Source organism: Prenolepis imparis, unplaced genomic scaffold (genome assembly GCF_030444845.1).
Source record: "Prenolepis imparis isolate NDT839.2.m4 unplaced genomic scaffold, iyPreImpa1.0 SCAF_9, whole genome shotgun sequence".
In the NCBI taxonomy this organism is placed as follows: Eukaryota; Metazoa; Arthropoda; class Insecta; order Hymenoptera; family Formicidae; genus Prenolepis; species Prenolepis imparis.
The window spans coordinates 9,559,412-9,576,935 of record NW_028141167.1 but is presented as its reverse complement, the minus strand read 5'-3'; the positions used below and the strand labels follow the sequence as shown (position 1 = coordinate 9,576,935).

Sequence of the window (17,524 nt, the reverse complement as noted above, 5' to 3'; positions counted from 1 at the left end):
CTCCAATGCCGAAGAAACTCCTTTCCGGATTCCCGACATATGAAGATCTCATCGTTAACGAACTTTCGCAAACTTATTTTCGACAGGTTTACGCCGCGGATGGGATGCCACAAATGATTTGCAGCATGTGTCGTTGGAATCTGGACCGCTCGTATAAATTCAAATTGCAATGCAAGAAGGCTGACGAAGCGTTGCGAGACTATCCTCTGTCTGGGGTATTGCCCAGACCCTTTCCACCCATCCCCAACGATCCACCGGTAGAGATCGGCACTAAGAGACCTGCTGAAACTAGATCGCCACATGACAGCGCCAAGAAGCCACGTTCTGATAACGATAACCAGAGAGAGACCAGAGAGAGACGCGAGACTAGAGAGAGGGAAAGAGAAAGAGAAAGGGAAAGACAGAATGAAAAGAAAGAGAAGTCTAACGAGCGTCATGATCTTTACGAAGAGGAACAGGACGGAGGCAGCGAGGGTGAGGAACAGGAAGAAGAAAGGGCAAACAATACCAAGGAAGAGAGGAAACTAGAGCCCGGAGAGATCAGAGTGCACGCGTGTGATCAGTGCGATCGCACATTCCCCCTGCGTCAAGCTCTGGCGTTGCACATTCAGCGCGCGCATCGCGATCGCAACTACAAGTGCACCGAGTGCGAACGGCACTTCTTCACCAAATATGACCTTGGCAAGCATATGAGTACACATTCGGAGGAGAAGCCGTTCTCGTGCTCGGTCTGCCAGAAGCAATTCTCGCGGCTGAACTTGCTGCAACGTCACGAGAAGGTGCATCGGGATGAGGCTCGCTACGCTTGCCAGCATTGCGATCGCGAATTCTTCACTACGGAGGAACTCGAGAAGCACGAGGATGCGATGCACAAAAAGGATAAACCGTTCCAATGCAACATCTGCAACAAGCGCTTCCAGTACAAACAGGGCTTGGAACGGCATGAGATGCAGCACAGTGAGGATAAGACATTCGTTTGCGACTACTGCAAGGAAGCCTTCCACACTAGCACTAAATTAGCTCGACATCTATCCACGCACGCCGGTCACCGGCCATTCATGTGTAAACTGTGCCCGCGCACGTTCTTGCTGTCGCATCATTTGACGAGACACATGCGCACCCACTCCGTCGAGAAACGTCACGTGTGTGAGGATTGCGGTAAGGCGTTTAAGCGTAAAGAGAGTTTGGAAGTGCATCAGCTGACGCACACGAAGCGCACGGGAATGGGTCTCACATGCGACGTCTGCCAGGAGTCCTGTCGTAATCGCGCCGACTATGTCACTCATATCAAGCAGCACATTGAGGCGGGCGAGAAGATGGGCCCGGACGGTCTGCAGCCCGACAACAAAAACAAGTCCATCGAGCTAGATTCGGAGGAAGAAGAGGACGAAGAAGAGGATCAGTACTCGGACGACGACTACACACCGCCGGCATATATTGCGAAGAAACTGCCGAAGCCGCCTAGACCTTCGGAGAGTGAAGAGGAGGAAGAAGAAGATGATGATAGAGAAGAGAAGGAAGAGAAACCCGAAAAGCAGGAGAAGGAAGAGCGCAAGGAACACCAGGTGGTCTACGTCCGCGGCAAGGACGGTAATATGGTGAAGAAGACCATCAAGACTTTGATGCCGATCCAACGTCGAGATATTCAAGAGCAAAAGACCGTGAAGCAGGGCGCTGCTACCGGTTCTCAGAGCAATTTGAAAGGTTCTTCGTCACAGAGCAAGGATGATAATGTCAAGAGCGGCCGCGTAGACGAGACCGAGGAGCAGGTGCAGAAGATCGTTGCCTCTGTATTTAAGGAACACAAGATTCCGTTGAAGCATCAGCAATCCCCCGGTCAGGATCAGTCTAAAGACGCATCATCACCAGTGACGAGATCGCAAACTGCATCTCAGGAGACTCGCAAGGATAACGATAAGACAGAGATTGTTACGTCTACTCCGAAAGCCGTTAATACGGTTAAAGTGATTAAAAGAATCGTGCTGAGGAAGCCAGCGGGAGGAAGCAGTAGTGAAGCAACACCGGTCAGCACATCCGGTATCAAGGATGGAGACACCAGCATAAGTGGCACTCCGGGCTCGCACAAAGTTAAGCGCGTGATTGTTCGTAGAATCATTCGGCAGGGCGATACTACCCGCGAAGTCATCATGAATCCGGACGGCACGGCGATAGATCCTGCAGAATTGGCGAAATTACCGACTGGCAACGTAGTGAAGAGAGTAGTGGTGAAGCGACCGTACGACAAAAATCAAAGCAGCTTGATGCAAGCGGTACTGCAATCCACGGAGCAACGTCAAAAAGCAGCCGATACCAGCATTCTGAACGAGAAATTTGAGCTGAAGACCTCCACCTCGCCCAGCAGCGGAGCTATAAGCACGCCGAAGAGCTCGATCTCTTCGCAGAAGACGCAGGTGATTTCCTCAGGTCAGGATCAGGAGACCAAGGAGAAACTGGAACAACTGGAGAAGCGAGTCGAGCAACAGAGGTTGAAAATCGAGGAGCTTCAAGCAAGGAAGGCGCAGCAAGATTACGAGGTGATTGATGAGATGTTGCCGGAACGGCACGATGAATCCGAAGATGAGCAGCAGCTGCCGCTCAAGAGGGTATTCGTGAAACGGAAGCAGAGCATATATGACGAGGAGCGAGAATACAATGACGATGTGGAAACAGAAACGACGAAGATTAATCCGACTCAAGAAGTAAAGAATGACGTTGAGCAAGAATCAATGAAGGATGAAGAGAAATCTACCGTAGAAGAGACATTGGAGAATGTTCAGAAGGAAATCCAAAACGCGTCGAAAACAACGACGACAATCACCACCAGCAGCAGCGGCAGCAGCAGCTTCAACACTACTACCACAAACAGCACACCGGCCTCGAAGAAGGGTCCGACGATTTCGAGCAACAAGGTATATTCGAACAAGCGTTACATGATCGTAAAACCTGGCGAAACGTCGGAAGTGGAGGAGATGAGTCGCGAATTGTGCAGCATCCTGGAGACTACCGACAACGTGGTGAAGATGCAAGAGACTGTGCTGAGCAACCTCACGCAAATTTCCGGCATCGCGGCATCAGATATAAACACATCAAATGTGCCTGCGAAGCTGGAGACAACCGACTCACCGATGGAGGTTGACGAGCAGATTGGCCAAGACTGCGATATGCAGATGGATTGTAACGAGGACAGTGTCAAGCAGGAGACTACGACGGAAGTTGAGGTCGCGCAGGAGGAAATTAAGTTGGATCCCGAAGTGGAAGAGCCTGTACAGGTGAGCATTACGCAAGGAGAGAATCAGTCTGAGCCGTCCGAGGGCGAACCTTTGTCGCTGGACACCCAGGATCTTTCCGAGACGATTTTCGAGTCGTCGAATGACGTGCTGGAGGTGCAGAAATCGACGAGCGATAACCTGAGCGATTCTGTTATTGAGCTGTCGCAAACCAACGACACCATCAATCTGACCGATGCCAACGACAGTCAGGACAGCCTGGAAGACAAACTTTCGCAAATGGAAGGTTAAGAGAGGTTTGATTCTCTATTTTACTCGTTTGTCTATTTCATTGAAATGCTGCGTCAAATAAAAAAATCGTACTCTTGAATTTGCTAGATGTCCGAAGTCTCTCGCATTATTGGTAATTAATTTTGATATTATCAATAAACAATCGCGTTGTTTAGTTTGTTTGAGTAACGTCAATATTAACATCTCGCGCGATTATGGCGCGTATTATTGCTGGATTGATGTTGTTTATATAATAGTTGTACCAACAAAATACAAAACAGATAATATAATATTGCAGTTATGAAGCAAGTAATATAACATTGCAATATAATTAATTTTGTATGCAAAAGACATCTTAAAATCACTTTATTAAAAAATAAAATTTTAAATTATTATGTTTAAAAATACTATTATTATTACGAAATTTTTTAGGCTCTCAATGTGAAATACAAATTTAAGTTTTAATGGGCTAGAAAGAGTACGTAATTAATTTAAAGAGATTTAATTTAATTGATATCGAACTAAGAAAAATTTGTACACAACTAATTAGTTTTAATGACAAATTAATTTTCTTTGAAATTGACGCATACCTGGCTCTTTCTAGCTCGTCGAAATTTCAATTATTATTATTATCTAATTATTAGATAAATATTGATTTTTTTAAATATATAGCAATTACAGCGTTATTACTTTATTATTACAAATTATATAATTTTATCTTTATAATTTAATATAATTTTCTCTCCGTGTCTGCAAAATGTTATGGAATATTGATATAACTTTACAATAAATAGAGTTCTAAGAATTATATTTAAATTTTTATAAAATTTTTTGAAGAATTAAAGTCATATTCGAGCTTACGAGAATCGCTTCACCTTCATGAAGTATAAAGTCTAAAGTTTTTAAGCAAAAAAATTAAAAATACTACAGAAAAATTTTGACAATCTTAATGGAATTGACACAATTATTATCTTTCATTCGCGATTACCGAAACGATCGAAACAATCAAATTATAAAAAGTGATATACATATGTATTTGATTTAAAGAAATACGAGATTCTTCTGTAAAAGTGTCTTTACATAATTGATTCGCTTTGTATACATATATAAAATATTAATATTATCTCCATGATGTTATCGAATATTATAAAATGTAATTATAAAATTATAAATTTAATTATAAAATTTTGTTATCAGTCCATCTTTTGCACGATGGAAAATTAGAATTAAAAATAAAACAGATGATTTAAAAAAAATTTTATAGACTCATAATAGACTTATAAAAATTTAAATATAATTTTCAGAAGTATTTATTGTAAAATTCGATATTCTCTAAAATTTTGCAGGAACTGAGAGAGAATTATAATAAATTATAAAAATAAAATTATATATTTTGTAATAATAATATTTAAAGTATTAATAGAAAAACATCATCAATAGAAATAATTATTATTATATAATTATATAGAAAAACTTAATGTTTCTCTAATAATTATGTAGTAATAATATTTTTTAAACAGTGATTTTTGCAGGCAAAATAAATTTTATTTATTACTTGCTTCGTAATTGCAATGTTATATATTTGTTTTATTTTTAATTCTCCATCGTGCACAGGATGGATTGATAGCAACGAAAATTTATAACTGGTAATTAAACATCAATATTTGAAAATCGAATTAATCAGGTGAAGATGCTTTTACAGAAGAATCTCATCTTGCATTTTTTTAATTCGAATAAATCACTTTATTCGAATGTATCACTTTTTATGATTTTGTTTCGATCGTTTCGATGATTGCGGCCGGAAGATAATATCGTGTCAATCCCATTAAGATTTACGTCAAAATTTTTCTGGCGCAGCGTGTTTTTTTTTTTTTTTTTTTTTTGCTTGAAAATTATAAAGAAAATTATAAGAAGGTAAAGCGATTCTTGTAAGTTTGAGTCATTTATTTCGAGAATGGCGAATGTGTTAATATTACTTTAATGGTTTGACGCATTAGCATGTCAGGGGATCTATTTTAGAATTCTATTTTATCTTTTTTCATAATTGTATAATTATTTTTCTAAAAGAATGGTTTGAAAAGAGAATTTCCACTCTTTTAATGCCTTCTTGATCTTGTCTCTTATTTATTTCTTAAACATATCTCGATTTTTCAAAATTGATTTATGCTGTTTTCGAAATAAAGAGATCTCTCTAGATTAAAAAGAACGCTGATCACACTTGTTAAGAGTGTTACCCTTTAATTCGGCACATTTGCAATGAGGAAATGTATATAAATATATAGACAGCCACTGGATGGTTTTATCGGTCCCCATTTTCGAAAACTAAAGTCATGAGAAATGTATACATTATATATACAATATTTCTTCTTTTTTGCACATTTGCCTTGGCTAACGAAGAAATCTCATGGTTCTTACATTCGACAAATTCGTCTTTGTTTTAGCATTAAAGTTCAGTATGCAACCAGTTGTATCAACCGGTTGTTGTTCGTCAATATTTTTTCCTTTAAATTGATTAAATCACTTTTTTTCTATCATTAAGAATGATCAATATATAATTCATTTATAATCCACAATATATAATTAAGATATCTATTATTAATAAATGAAAACGTGTTAGAATAATTTATATATAAAAGAAAAATATATTTCAGATCTAATTTTACTATAATTTCCAAAACACGGCGACAAAATTGCGCTAAGCAGATTTTAGTGCTGACTGAAATTAGTACGAATCGAAGACAATTGATTCACATTGTCTATTAGCATAATTAAACTGATCATTCTTTTTATTCCGTTATCTTTTTGAGTATTATAATCACAATCTTTTTTTGTAATACACGTTATTGATGCAAATCAGCACATTTATAACGTTGGGAACATAAAAGATAATGAAATATTAGATACATATGACGACAGTGTAATCATATATTCAGAATTATTTCGATAATTAGTTTTGAAAACGATAACATGTAGGTTATCCGATACTCTGTGCAAGATATTTGAAATGTATGAAATACAAAGTATATGGTGTGTAAATGTAAGAAGAGCCCTCGACGATTTGGTACGCCTGTCCTCCATCCTTTCTCTTTATCTTCGTTTAAATAATAAATATTCTAATAGGTAAGAGAATAAAAATAATTACGTATATATACACAGTATAATTATCTAATACATACATTATGATATTTTATTAGTTACAAGAAGATGAACATATAATTAGAAAAATTTATATAAAAAACAGACTTTATTCCGCACACATTACATATAATTCTTATATTTAGGATAATACATGTATTCTGGATCATTATTATTACATAAATATATAATCTATTAATTAATTACATATATATATATATGTATAAAATATGTTATGCAGTAACTATACTTTCATTTATGGAAGAAATGCATATTGTTGCGACTATATATTAAATATATATGTAGATGGATTAAGGATCACGTATGCGTGATCATGCTTGAAAATTAGTCATATTTTTACGATGCGCTTTTACGAGATTAGTGGCTTTTAACCAAATATTAGCTCTCATGCATGTAGCTTTGAAAGATTTAGAGAACATCCGCGGTGAACAATATTTTGAAAATTGATTATAAATTTGCGTGTAAACTTGCGCGAAATGGTTACGAACATGCATTTGCATTAATTTAACATTAAGCAAAATGATCGAAAAGTCACGCAAACGCATAAATTAATTAAATATATCAATGAAAATAGATATGGTTTATATATAAAAATATAATGAATAATTCCATTGAGGCGAATCTTTTTTATCCACACATTGTTTATTATTAAATATTTTTATATATGTGTGATTAAATTAATTATTATTAAACTATTAGAGAATCATTAATTATTACAACATTGCGTGGTCAGTCTCAATTAAACAAGAATAAAAATTATTAGAAATTAAATTAAAACTTGATGATTTTTACTGATGATGAGAGAGCAATAAATATTTAAAAACAAATTAAAATAAAAAGTTTGAAAACTTTTGACTTATGTTTATATCAATGAAGGGAGGCGCATATATACATTTACTGAAGTGCTCTGATTGTCATAATTAAACATAAAATCAAATATCAAAATATTAAAAATACAGTTAGCAAATTGCGTGATTTTTCAATTTTATTAATGAAGCGCGGTGGGAATTTAATCGAATGTTCCATTTAATTATCGAAATACATGCAATTGTAATATCAACTGCACACATCGCCCAATGTGGCATGAAATGTCGGTATTGTAAAATATTTTATAGCAAAAGATTTCTTTGGCTTTCTTCATATATTCATCTCTATTTTCATTCTTATACGATTCGAGAGACGATCTAAAAATTGTATTATATAATTAAATTGTAATTATATAATTTATATAACGACAATTTTTATGAATTAGTAATATTTTATAAAAAGAATTTTCGAAAAAAAAATTATATTTTACAGTCTATGTTTTTTAATTGAAATTAAATTAATGCTTTAATTTCAAGAGAACAAAAGGCTTGTTAACAAAGCCAATAAAAATGTGAAAATTTTATAAAAGAAATTTTACTTTTTATTTCAAGATTAATTGTGATTGTAATAAAATTGCATTTCTAGATCGTCTCTCTCCTTAGCAATCATTAGAAACCGACATTTTTCTAAATATATTTTTTAAAAAAACAATACAATTTTAAACTTCGGTTTTACCATTTGCGCTTCGTGCTTTTTACAATAAAAGCCGTCTAATAATTCTTATCATATTATCGATAAGACAATTGACGAACTGACAAGATTGTTAAAGTTGATTAGAGCATCAAGCGGGACTGACGTGTTTCCTGGCAGTAAGATTCTGCAGCTGCAAAACAAGGACATTTTGATGTTCGGTTTTCCCTTTTTTTCCATATATACGAAAGTGTTCTCTATTCTACAAACGAATTATTAAATCGTTTTCGTGTATGTCTGGGCATCTTCGTACCTTAAAGTCCGTTATGTCCGCTGTCAATATACTCGAACCTCTGTGGGACAGAGACGATCGTGTACTTAGAATGAAAATATTCTTTTATTCCGAAAAAAATTGTGCAACCCAGATTCAATAAGATAGTTGTGAGATTTTGTAAAGAATAAATAGAGAATAGTTAAAAAATAAGTGAGAAAATTCTATTTGAAAAAAGCAGATTTGACTCTTGTATTTCATCATTTCTTACAAAATTTGTGAATAATTATTGTTTTGACTTTAAGATTTTTTAATGATATGAAAAAGATTATAAAAAAAGTTAATAGATGAAAAAAGTTATATAAATATAATTTTTCCTCAAGATTTTTAAAATTTTAAAAATAAAATCTATCTATTTATCTATCGTATTTTGCCATTATGCATTACGAGGATACATGCGTTTGCTACATATAATATGTAATATAGATACATTCTGTCCCATAAAAAAATTAGAAAAATACTTGAGTTTTTAAGATTCCAGAGTTCCATTGATAATTAAAAAGAAAATTATAAATTATAGCAAATATCATTTATAACAAGTAGAAAGTTAATGCGTGCGTCAGAGCGATTTTTAAGCGAATTAAATCTTGTTAATGCATAGGAAGATGCCAGACTTACATTATAAATATATATTTATAAAATTAGAAAATTGTATTTTCAAACCATTTTTTCAGACATATTAAAAGTTAATCAAAAAAACATGACATTTAATTTTTACTAATTATCGGGAACTTTTTTATATTTCATATAAAGAAACTTATAATAAAGTAAATTTTACTAAGAAGAAAAAAATTAGAAAATTAAATAAAATTGAAAAATCTAATAAATTAAGAAATTTATCGAAAATGAATAATTTTGAAAATTAATGAATTCTCTTTTTTTCTTTGCTGAAAATTGAGAATTAATTACAACATCTTTGATTGGCAATTGAATGCTTTATATTCGTGTCTGAAAGTATGGTTTCACATTCTCGTGGTATAATATACCTCTTTCTCCTCGTTGGCAACGGAGGCATAAGTCCTGGTGGGAGCTTCCGGTTCCTTGGCGGGCCCAACTGCGTGCACATAAATTAGCGCGCCGGCGATGCCACCCATAATTGGGCCTACCCAGTAAACCCAATGATCATGGAAAGCGCCCATCACCACGGCACTGCCCAGTGAACGCGCCGGATTCATCCCGGCGCCTGTTCGTGGCACCTAATTATTATAAAAATATTGTTATAAAGTATAAAATAATTTAATTTTAACGAAAAAAGAAGAGGAAGAACTAATTCCCCCCATTATATGTATCTATTTTTTTAATATTGTTTTATTAATTACAAATTTTGCATTTTAAAATATATAACTTTAAAGTAAATTTTACATTAGTATTATTGTATAAAAATACAATTTTAGAATACACATTGAAGTGGAATATAATCTTGAATAATGTGAATTAAAATTTTGAGTTCAAAGATTTAGTTTAAAAATTAAAAAAAAAAAATAAAATGCGCGTTTATAATTATCGAAACACTTACGCCGACAATATGACCGACGGTGACCACCAGGCCGATTATAAGGGGTGCGATTCCCTTGCTGTCTGGTTTTCCGGCGTCGCACGCACCGCAGATCACCAGGACCAAGATCAACGCGAGAAAGAACTCCACACCGAGCCCTTGGACCGGGGTAATCCCGTGAGAGAGCTTTACTACACCCAGGGCGCTTTCCATCGTATCCGCCGAAAGGGCCCGCAGAATCGCCGAGCCTGCGATGGCACCCGCACATTGCGCAATGATATATAGAATGCCCCTGATGATTGGTACCTACCGAGAATGTATTAACCGAATGTATTAATCAGAATCTTATCAGTGTGATAGATAACAATTATTCAGAAAAAAAAAACTTGAACACAACATCAAGATTAAACGAATTAATGTAATAAGTATTCGATCGAAATTCAAGATTTGTCAGTGATATGATTATTAATTATTATTTTATCTAATGCATAATTTTTTCATGCAAATTAATTCTAGATTTATAAGAATTAATTAATTTGAACAGAAGATGATTGTCGTTTTTTAAAATTTTTTTATTTAGACGATTCCACTTTGTAGACGATCAATTTTCATCGTGTAATATCGAATTCCTCGGATGAGTATTAGTTTCATTTGTAGAATAAAATATAGCTGATTCTCGGTTACACCGAGATTTATATACATCAGATTTATAGCAACTTAAAACGCGTTCCAAAGATCCTAAATAAAACCATATTAAAAAAAAAACTCAAATTAAAAATAAATAATGATAATGAAGAGCAATCAATAGAAAACCGAAAAAAAGTTTTGACAATTCTCAATTTTATTAAATTATAATTTATTTTTAATGAATTATAAGTTAAGTATAAAATTTATTATTTTGATAATGATAATAATTGATTATTAATATATAGCATTTATGACAAATGTTTTAATATTTTGTATGTTTTGATATTTTATTTAGTTTTTATTAAGGGTTAAAAATTTTTATCAAAGTATACAAGTATATACGATGTATCACTTTACCTTGCCAATGATGATGAGACCACATGTGACCGCCGGATTGACGTGACCTCCGGAAACGTGACCTATCCCTTGAATGGCGCTCGCCACCACCAGACCGAAGGCCAGACCGATGGCGACAACATTTTCGGTTACCACGGCGCCGCAGCCAAAGAAGTTGAGCAGCAGGGTGCCGAGAAATTCTGCCAAAAGACCACGAGGGAGATCAGCCTTCTTGTCGGTGAGTTCATCAGCGCCCAGGGCGGTTTTTACATTCACCATCTGCGCGAAAAATTTAAGATCCTTAAGTAGAAAATAAATACAAAAATGAAGTATAAAGAAAAGGAAGTAGAAAGAGAGTATAAAAAGAAATTTCACAACAAAAACATACATAAAATCATTATCTCCACTGAAAAAAAAGATTATTTAATTCAACTAATATTTAGTTCAATACGTTCAAATAAATCATTTATTTGAAAGTAAATAATATTAATTTGATATGACAAATATTTATTTGATATAAGAAAATCCTTTTCAAAACAAATAAATATTTATTTGTTTCAAATAAATGATTTATTTGAACGTATTCAACTAAATATTAGTTGAATTAAATAATCTTTTTTTTCAGTGTTGAAGCAACCAAAGATTTTAATACAAATTTGAAATGGAAAAAATAGTAAATATTTGATTTTTATTATAGAAAATTGATACAACATATGCACAGAGATGTTCTCTTGCATGTTTATTTACTAAAAGTTATTACTAAAAAATTAATATATATCTTAATAATTTTTATTAAGATATATAATTGCTATCTATCTAGGTAGCACGAAAGATAAAATTGAAGATATTCTTTTTGGATAGATACTAAATGTTTCATTTATATGATCTTCTTTACGCAATATGAATGAATGAAAAGCATTCTGTACGGGAAGTGTTTGTTTTTCTTTCTTTACGGATTCGTATAAAATTTGATAGACTTTTATTTGTGTTGTGTAACACTTCCTTAGCGATGTTTAGCGGTTCCGTCGATCAACAGATCTAGCGGATCTAGATCGAGGACACGCGTTTTACGAGCATAGCCGCGACGAAAGTTTTGACAGGCTGCATTACGTATGCAGATCGTCACATCCTCGTCTCGAATTACTTGATCGTTTTAAAGCTCGTTGATTATCACCCACGCGCCTTAATTAAGATCAGCTTTCCTTCTGTTATCAAAACAGCGAAATCAAAATAAATTTATTGCTTAATGAAATATTTCTTATTTCAATAAACATTTCATTAAGCAACAAATTGTCATCGTAAACGATTACGTTTTCTTAAATATTACATAAAATCACGAACATATTATTTTAATCATATATTAATTAATTTATTCTAAAGAAAAACACTATTTTGTGTTTTACACATAATTTTGAGATATTAGTTTTTCTCATTTGGGGGGGATTCTTGTGCGCTCTTTTCTTAATATCTATCCGTGATTAAGCATCAGAGAGTTTCTCAAACAATCATTTGTTTTCCAAAAAATGCCATATGGCAGAGGGATTACGTAATTTCATGGTCGTCATTACTAAAGTCGTAAGCTGAGATGATCGGATCCTACATACATGATGTCACAGTTCCAAGATTGTTCCTCCTTCGCATATCCGTCCGTATATGTCATAAAATTATTTGTCGCTTTTATACGACTGATTTGCTAAATCGCGCGTTACGAAATCACGATAAATATTAAAGAAACCGGATTTATTTGTTGACTCATTGATGCGATTCGCGCGATCGATATTTTGTTTTCTCAACCCCTATGTGTATTTTCGCGAATGTTTAGATTGTAAACAGCAGTGAAGCTTAAATTAGGGACCTGCAGAAATTTTAAGGTCGAACAGTATTTTTACATAATTTATAGTAATAACAACATTGATTTTATTTAAGAAATATTTTGCAAAATTTATGATATTAGTAATTACTTTTAATATTTATTATATAAATATCATATAATATTAATTTTATAATCCTAAATTTATTAATATTAATATAATTGATATAAATGTTTATAGCAAATTATAATTGTAAAATTTTTTATATACAAGATATTTCAAAATTCGACATTTTAAAAAGAACAAATCTTTCAACATCAATTTTCAATCAAATTTTTTTTAGCTAGAAAGTTTGAATATTTTGAATTTATTTCTGAAATTTCCCCTAAAGTTTCATGGAATTTTCTGTCATTAACTTTGCATTTTGCTCATACAGCGTAATTGGCTAAATTAATGAATTCCGCCTGGCAATTTCGCGGGATCGTAAAAGTGGCAATGTTCGCACATTAATACAGTGGGCGACGTGTGTACGACACCGTCGGGAAATTCTGTGAAAGTACGACCTCCAATCTTTATTTCCATCGTTTATTTACCTTTGCTTCCATTTATCCGATTGCTTTTAACAGAATCGCCGCACTAATTTAACAAATGCAAGTGTTAATCGGGTTACAAATATCATTCCACGTTGTTGTTGAGAAATCGTCTCTGCTAATGTCTCAAACAATTATTTATTATTTGCTCTGGCAAATCTTTACGTTAGAATTACAAACGCTTTACAAGAACGTGAATCGTGAAAAGTCAAAAATTTGATAAATTTTTTTGAAAATTATTACTTAATTTCAAAAGCACAACCAAGCGTGCTCTTATTTATTTAATTTACGTAAATTATTACGTAATATTATTTTGCAACTATATTATTAGTTACATATGTTTCTTATTATATTATTATTATTTATTTATTTGATATCACATATTATATATCAACATATAATTTTGATATTTCGTAAATATCCGCGATGATTTTTTTAATTCGAGATATAATTTGTATTTAATCATAATGTATGATTATAATTACTTAATTAAAAATTATAACTTCTTGTTGTGTATGTATGAAATTATAATCGATCCAACATTCGTGACAAAATATTCAAACTTCTATAAAATAGCATTCTAATATTAATTATTTAAATTAATTTCTTAACAATTGTCAAGTGATTGCAATTAGAAATGGTGTAACATGAATAAATTGTGAATTGCAACAAAACCTTGAACTTTTACTAAAACACGCTTTTATATTCCTCTTTTTTTCTGTCATAAAAAAGTTTTTTATATTTCTATTAACGCCCTACTTGCTTTTCGCCTGCTTTGCTACATTCAGCAACGAAGAAAAGAAGGTCGTCCTTCGCGACGCGGTTATCGATATCGGTGTTCCACCTGGCAGCAATAAAACCCCCTCTTTCTATCTCACCTGAGAATCCACCTCGGGTTCCCTCCTCTACGATTGCCGTTGATCGTTCCGCGAAAGCAAAGACCGGTCGATTCGGAAACATAAATCGTCCGTTAGATCCTCGGCGATTTATCGCCGACCGTTAGAGAGATCGTTATCCCTATATGGTCTCTCAGGATTTTTCCTCTCCATTTATTTTATTTTTCTCATGTGGACACCGTACAACTTCTTCTCGATCCCTTTAAAGGATCGCTCGGCCATGTCGGACCGGCAATCCACTCGTTCTACTTTATAAGCCAATGGTTTTTTCAATGCATCGTTAATCGTCTCATAGGTTTAATTTAACTTACAATTAAATTAATTTAATGTTAGTTACATTTATATAAATCCCCATAGATATACAATTTAATATTCTTAAATTTTATTAAATTTTATTTAATTATAAAATACTTTTTAAAATTTTAAACAATTCTTAAGTTAGTCTTAATTAAGATAAAAATCTAAATTTATATATAATTTAATCATCATTGTGTATTATATAATTTTATTATACAAATTTTATTATATTTTTATCTTTTTATTTTGACTTTATTTTAATGATTGCATTTTTTAATCTAATTTAGATTACTATTCTAATTTAACTTCTATATACAATTTAATCCAAATGCTCATTTATTTCTTCAACATTTTGTATAATTTATATGTTAATAATTGCGTTGTCTGATAGAGATCAAACTTATTTAATTATTCATATTATAAAATAAGATTTTTAAAGAAAGAATATAATAATTTAATAATAATAATTTTCATATATTTATATCAATTAATATATTTAATATTTTCTTTCAAAATTAGGATCTTATTAATTGTATTTTAAATGTCGAGCATTGTGACACGTGTTTATTCATATCGTATATCGATGAAAAAAATATCGGGAGCGATGATCAAATCATCACGTGGTTTCTGCAAAAGCAGCACGCTATAAAGGCAAAAATAGTTCAAATGTTTGCATGAATGTCACGTATCTACTAAAAATAATCACAATTTGCATACGCATCTCGCATGCATCTCACATTAAATTGCTCTGATTCGAATCGTAAAAAGCTTGATTTCACATCTAACGCAACGCGATTGCATTTCAACCTTTTAACCGAGATAACAATCTAAACATGTTTATTTTGATTGGAAACTCTTTCCACGTGTTTGTTACCATTTACATTAAGCTTTTCCGACAGATTTTGCTATTTTATACATTTTTGAAACATTGAATACCGATTTATTATAGTAAATATTATTGAATTTTTAACATGTTATATTGTGGGTTTAATTTTAACAATCAGCTACGTTATTATTTTTTTTATTATATATTACCAAATCTATCGTAAGTGTATAATTAACAAGTAAAAATTATAAACAAGGTTAAGAATATTTTATTGAAAAATTATAAATATATACGCGAATATATATATATATATATATATATATATACAATATATTTAAGTAAATAAAATTAATGAGGTTTAAATTAATTTTAATAATGAGGTGAATAAAAGTCTTGACTCACCCCGAAATCTCGTAACTCTGACGTTGATACTAAATCCCTTCTAGTTCTGCCAACAGCTGCTCGCGAGCTTCTGAGAGTCCAGAATAGTTGAATGGTTCCTTGATAAATACTCAAAAGTTTGTTAATTATTACTTAATAAAATTTCTTTGAGAATTATTCAATAGTTATTTGAGATTCTTTCGAATACTCTTGAAGGGTTTTTCTAAAAGCCTTTCAAGCAGAGCTGATTTACGATGAAGCCGAGATGACTCCTTGAGAGCGACCGAACGACAACTGTCGCAAGTAAAGCTCTCAGGCCGGTCAGGCCTCACGTAGGTAGATATCTGTTCTGGTACTCTACCGGCTGGCTGGCTGACAGTAGAGTAGAAGGGATATCGCGGTTAAAAGTGGTAAATGCAGGCGCGTAAACAACGTAGATGAGTCCACGCGCGAAATGTACGCGGATATTGTGATGAATATAGAGCCTTACGGGTTAAATTCGAAAATGCACCATTGATAAGATTGTGATAAATATATCTTGACACACATTAACATTTTAATTTCGACTATGTGTGTGATTTTGAGATTTTATGAAAACAGTTTAAATCGAAAAATTCGGTATTTAAAGATGCAATTAAAAATTCTGCGAAACTATAAGTATTTAAAAAATTTAATGGAAAAAAAGAAAAATCTTCAAAGTCGAATTAAAAACTTTAATTATGTGCTTTCTCTTTTTCTTTGTTGTTTTAAACTTTCTAAAACATACTTGGATTTTTCTCAATTACTGTAAAAGTTAACTGTTTTAAAGAGAATGCATTAAGGACAATTTATTCCGTGCTTGTACTTGTTTCCGACTTACCTTTTGACCCCTGTGCTGCAATCTTTTCTCTCCAATCTTCTATGCAATGCGATTGCTTTAGGAAGTTAGAAAGCAGACAAGAAACTCGTTTGAGCGAGGATATCGTCTGAAATAATCGATAATCATTTCATTTAAACTGATAAAACTTTAGAATATTATTTCTACAAAAATATATTCTTATATAGATATATTAATGAAATTTTAATAATCTGTAAAAATAACCCATTCAGAATACAAGAGAAATATCGTGACGCAGTTTTTCTCGTAGAATAGTTTTTTCCCTTCGAACTTCTTTCGATTGTAGTTTTCCGAAACGTGTAATCGGAAATGGCAGTTTCCCGGTAGGAAAAGAAAAGTTTCAACGGTACTTCCTTGCAGAGCACGCGATGCATAACGAAGGGGGAATCATCTAACCGCAACGACTACTCTAAGGACGATGAATTCATTCTAGCCTTTGCCTTTGCGATTAAACGCGTTCTACGCGCGCGATTTATAATTTTTCTTTTCATTTATTTCAATAATTTTTCTTCATTTCGATTTAAACTATTTTAAAAACTGTCTACAATAAATTTATTTTACAAAAGTAACAAAATAATTCTTTTATGTTTCAATGATCTTTATTTATCTTTTTTTTTATTTTTATTTAGAAGTGTTCTTTCTTTTTATCTATTTTACTTCTCTTGTTTTAATTTTATTTTTTTATTTAGCTTGTATTTTTATTTATTACAAATATATTTTTATTTTTAATTATCTATTTTAATTTCTTTCTTTTGTTATTTTCTTGCAGATTATTTTTTATAAATCTTTAACTCTCAACGTGCTTGAATTTACTCTTCTAGATTTAATTGGTCGTATAATTTGCATA

General features: G+C 32.5%; 2 protein-coding genes across 3 annotated transcripts in view; one reads left to right on the top strand and one right to left on the bottom strand.

Annotated features, from left to right (window-relative positions):
- The window catches only part of LOC145940661 (uncharacterized), a 96,172-nt gene extending 90,130 nt beyond the window's left edge, over positions 1-6,042 (top strand). The window contains exon 5 of the mRNA XM_083046056.1: positions 87-6,042. Within this exon, the coding sequence (XP_082902182.1) occupies positions 87-3,518 (3,432 nt within the window). The 3' untranslated portion in view covers positions 3,519-6,042. The remainder of the gene's footprint in view (positions 1-86) is intronic.
- Positions 6,043-8,166: 2,124 nt separating this feature from the next.
- Positions 8,167-16,141, bottom strand: LOC145940667 (aquaporin AQPAn.G). Of its 2 annotated transcripts, XM_083046074.1 has the most exons (6): positions 15,822-16,141; positions 11,021-11,278; positions 9,998-10,282; positions 9,468-9,677; positions 8,464-8,503; positions 8,167-8,343 (listed from the first exon to the last, which is right to left on the bottom strand). In XM_083046074.1, the coding sequence occupies exons 2-5, from the start codon at positions 11,276-11,278 to the stop codon at positions 8,465-8,467; spliced, it is 792 nt and encodes a 263-aa protein (XP_082902200.1). In that variant the 5' UTR covers positions 15,822-16,141; the 3' UTR covers positions 8,167-8,343; position 8,464. The 2 variants fall into 2 exon arrangements, with proteins under 2 accessions (XP_082902200.1, XP_082902199.1); XM_083046073.1 differs by lacking the exon at positions 8,464-8,503 and having other exon boundaries at positions 15,822-16,139.
- Positions 16,142-17,524: the final 1,383 nt, after the last annotated feature.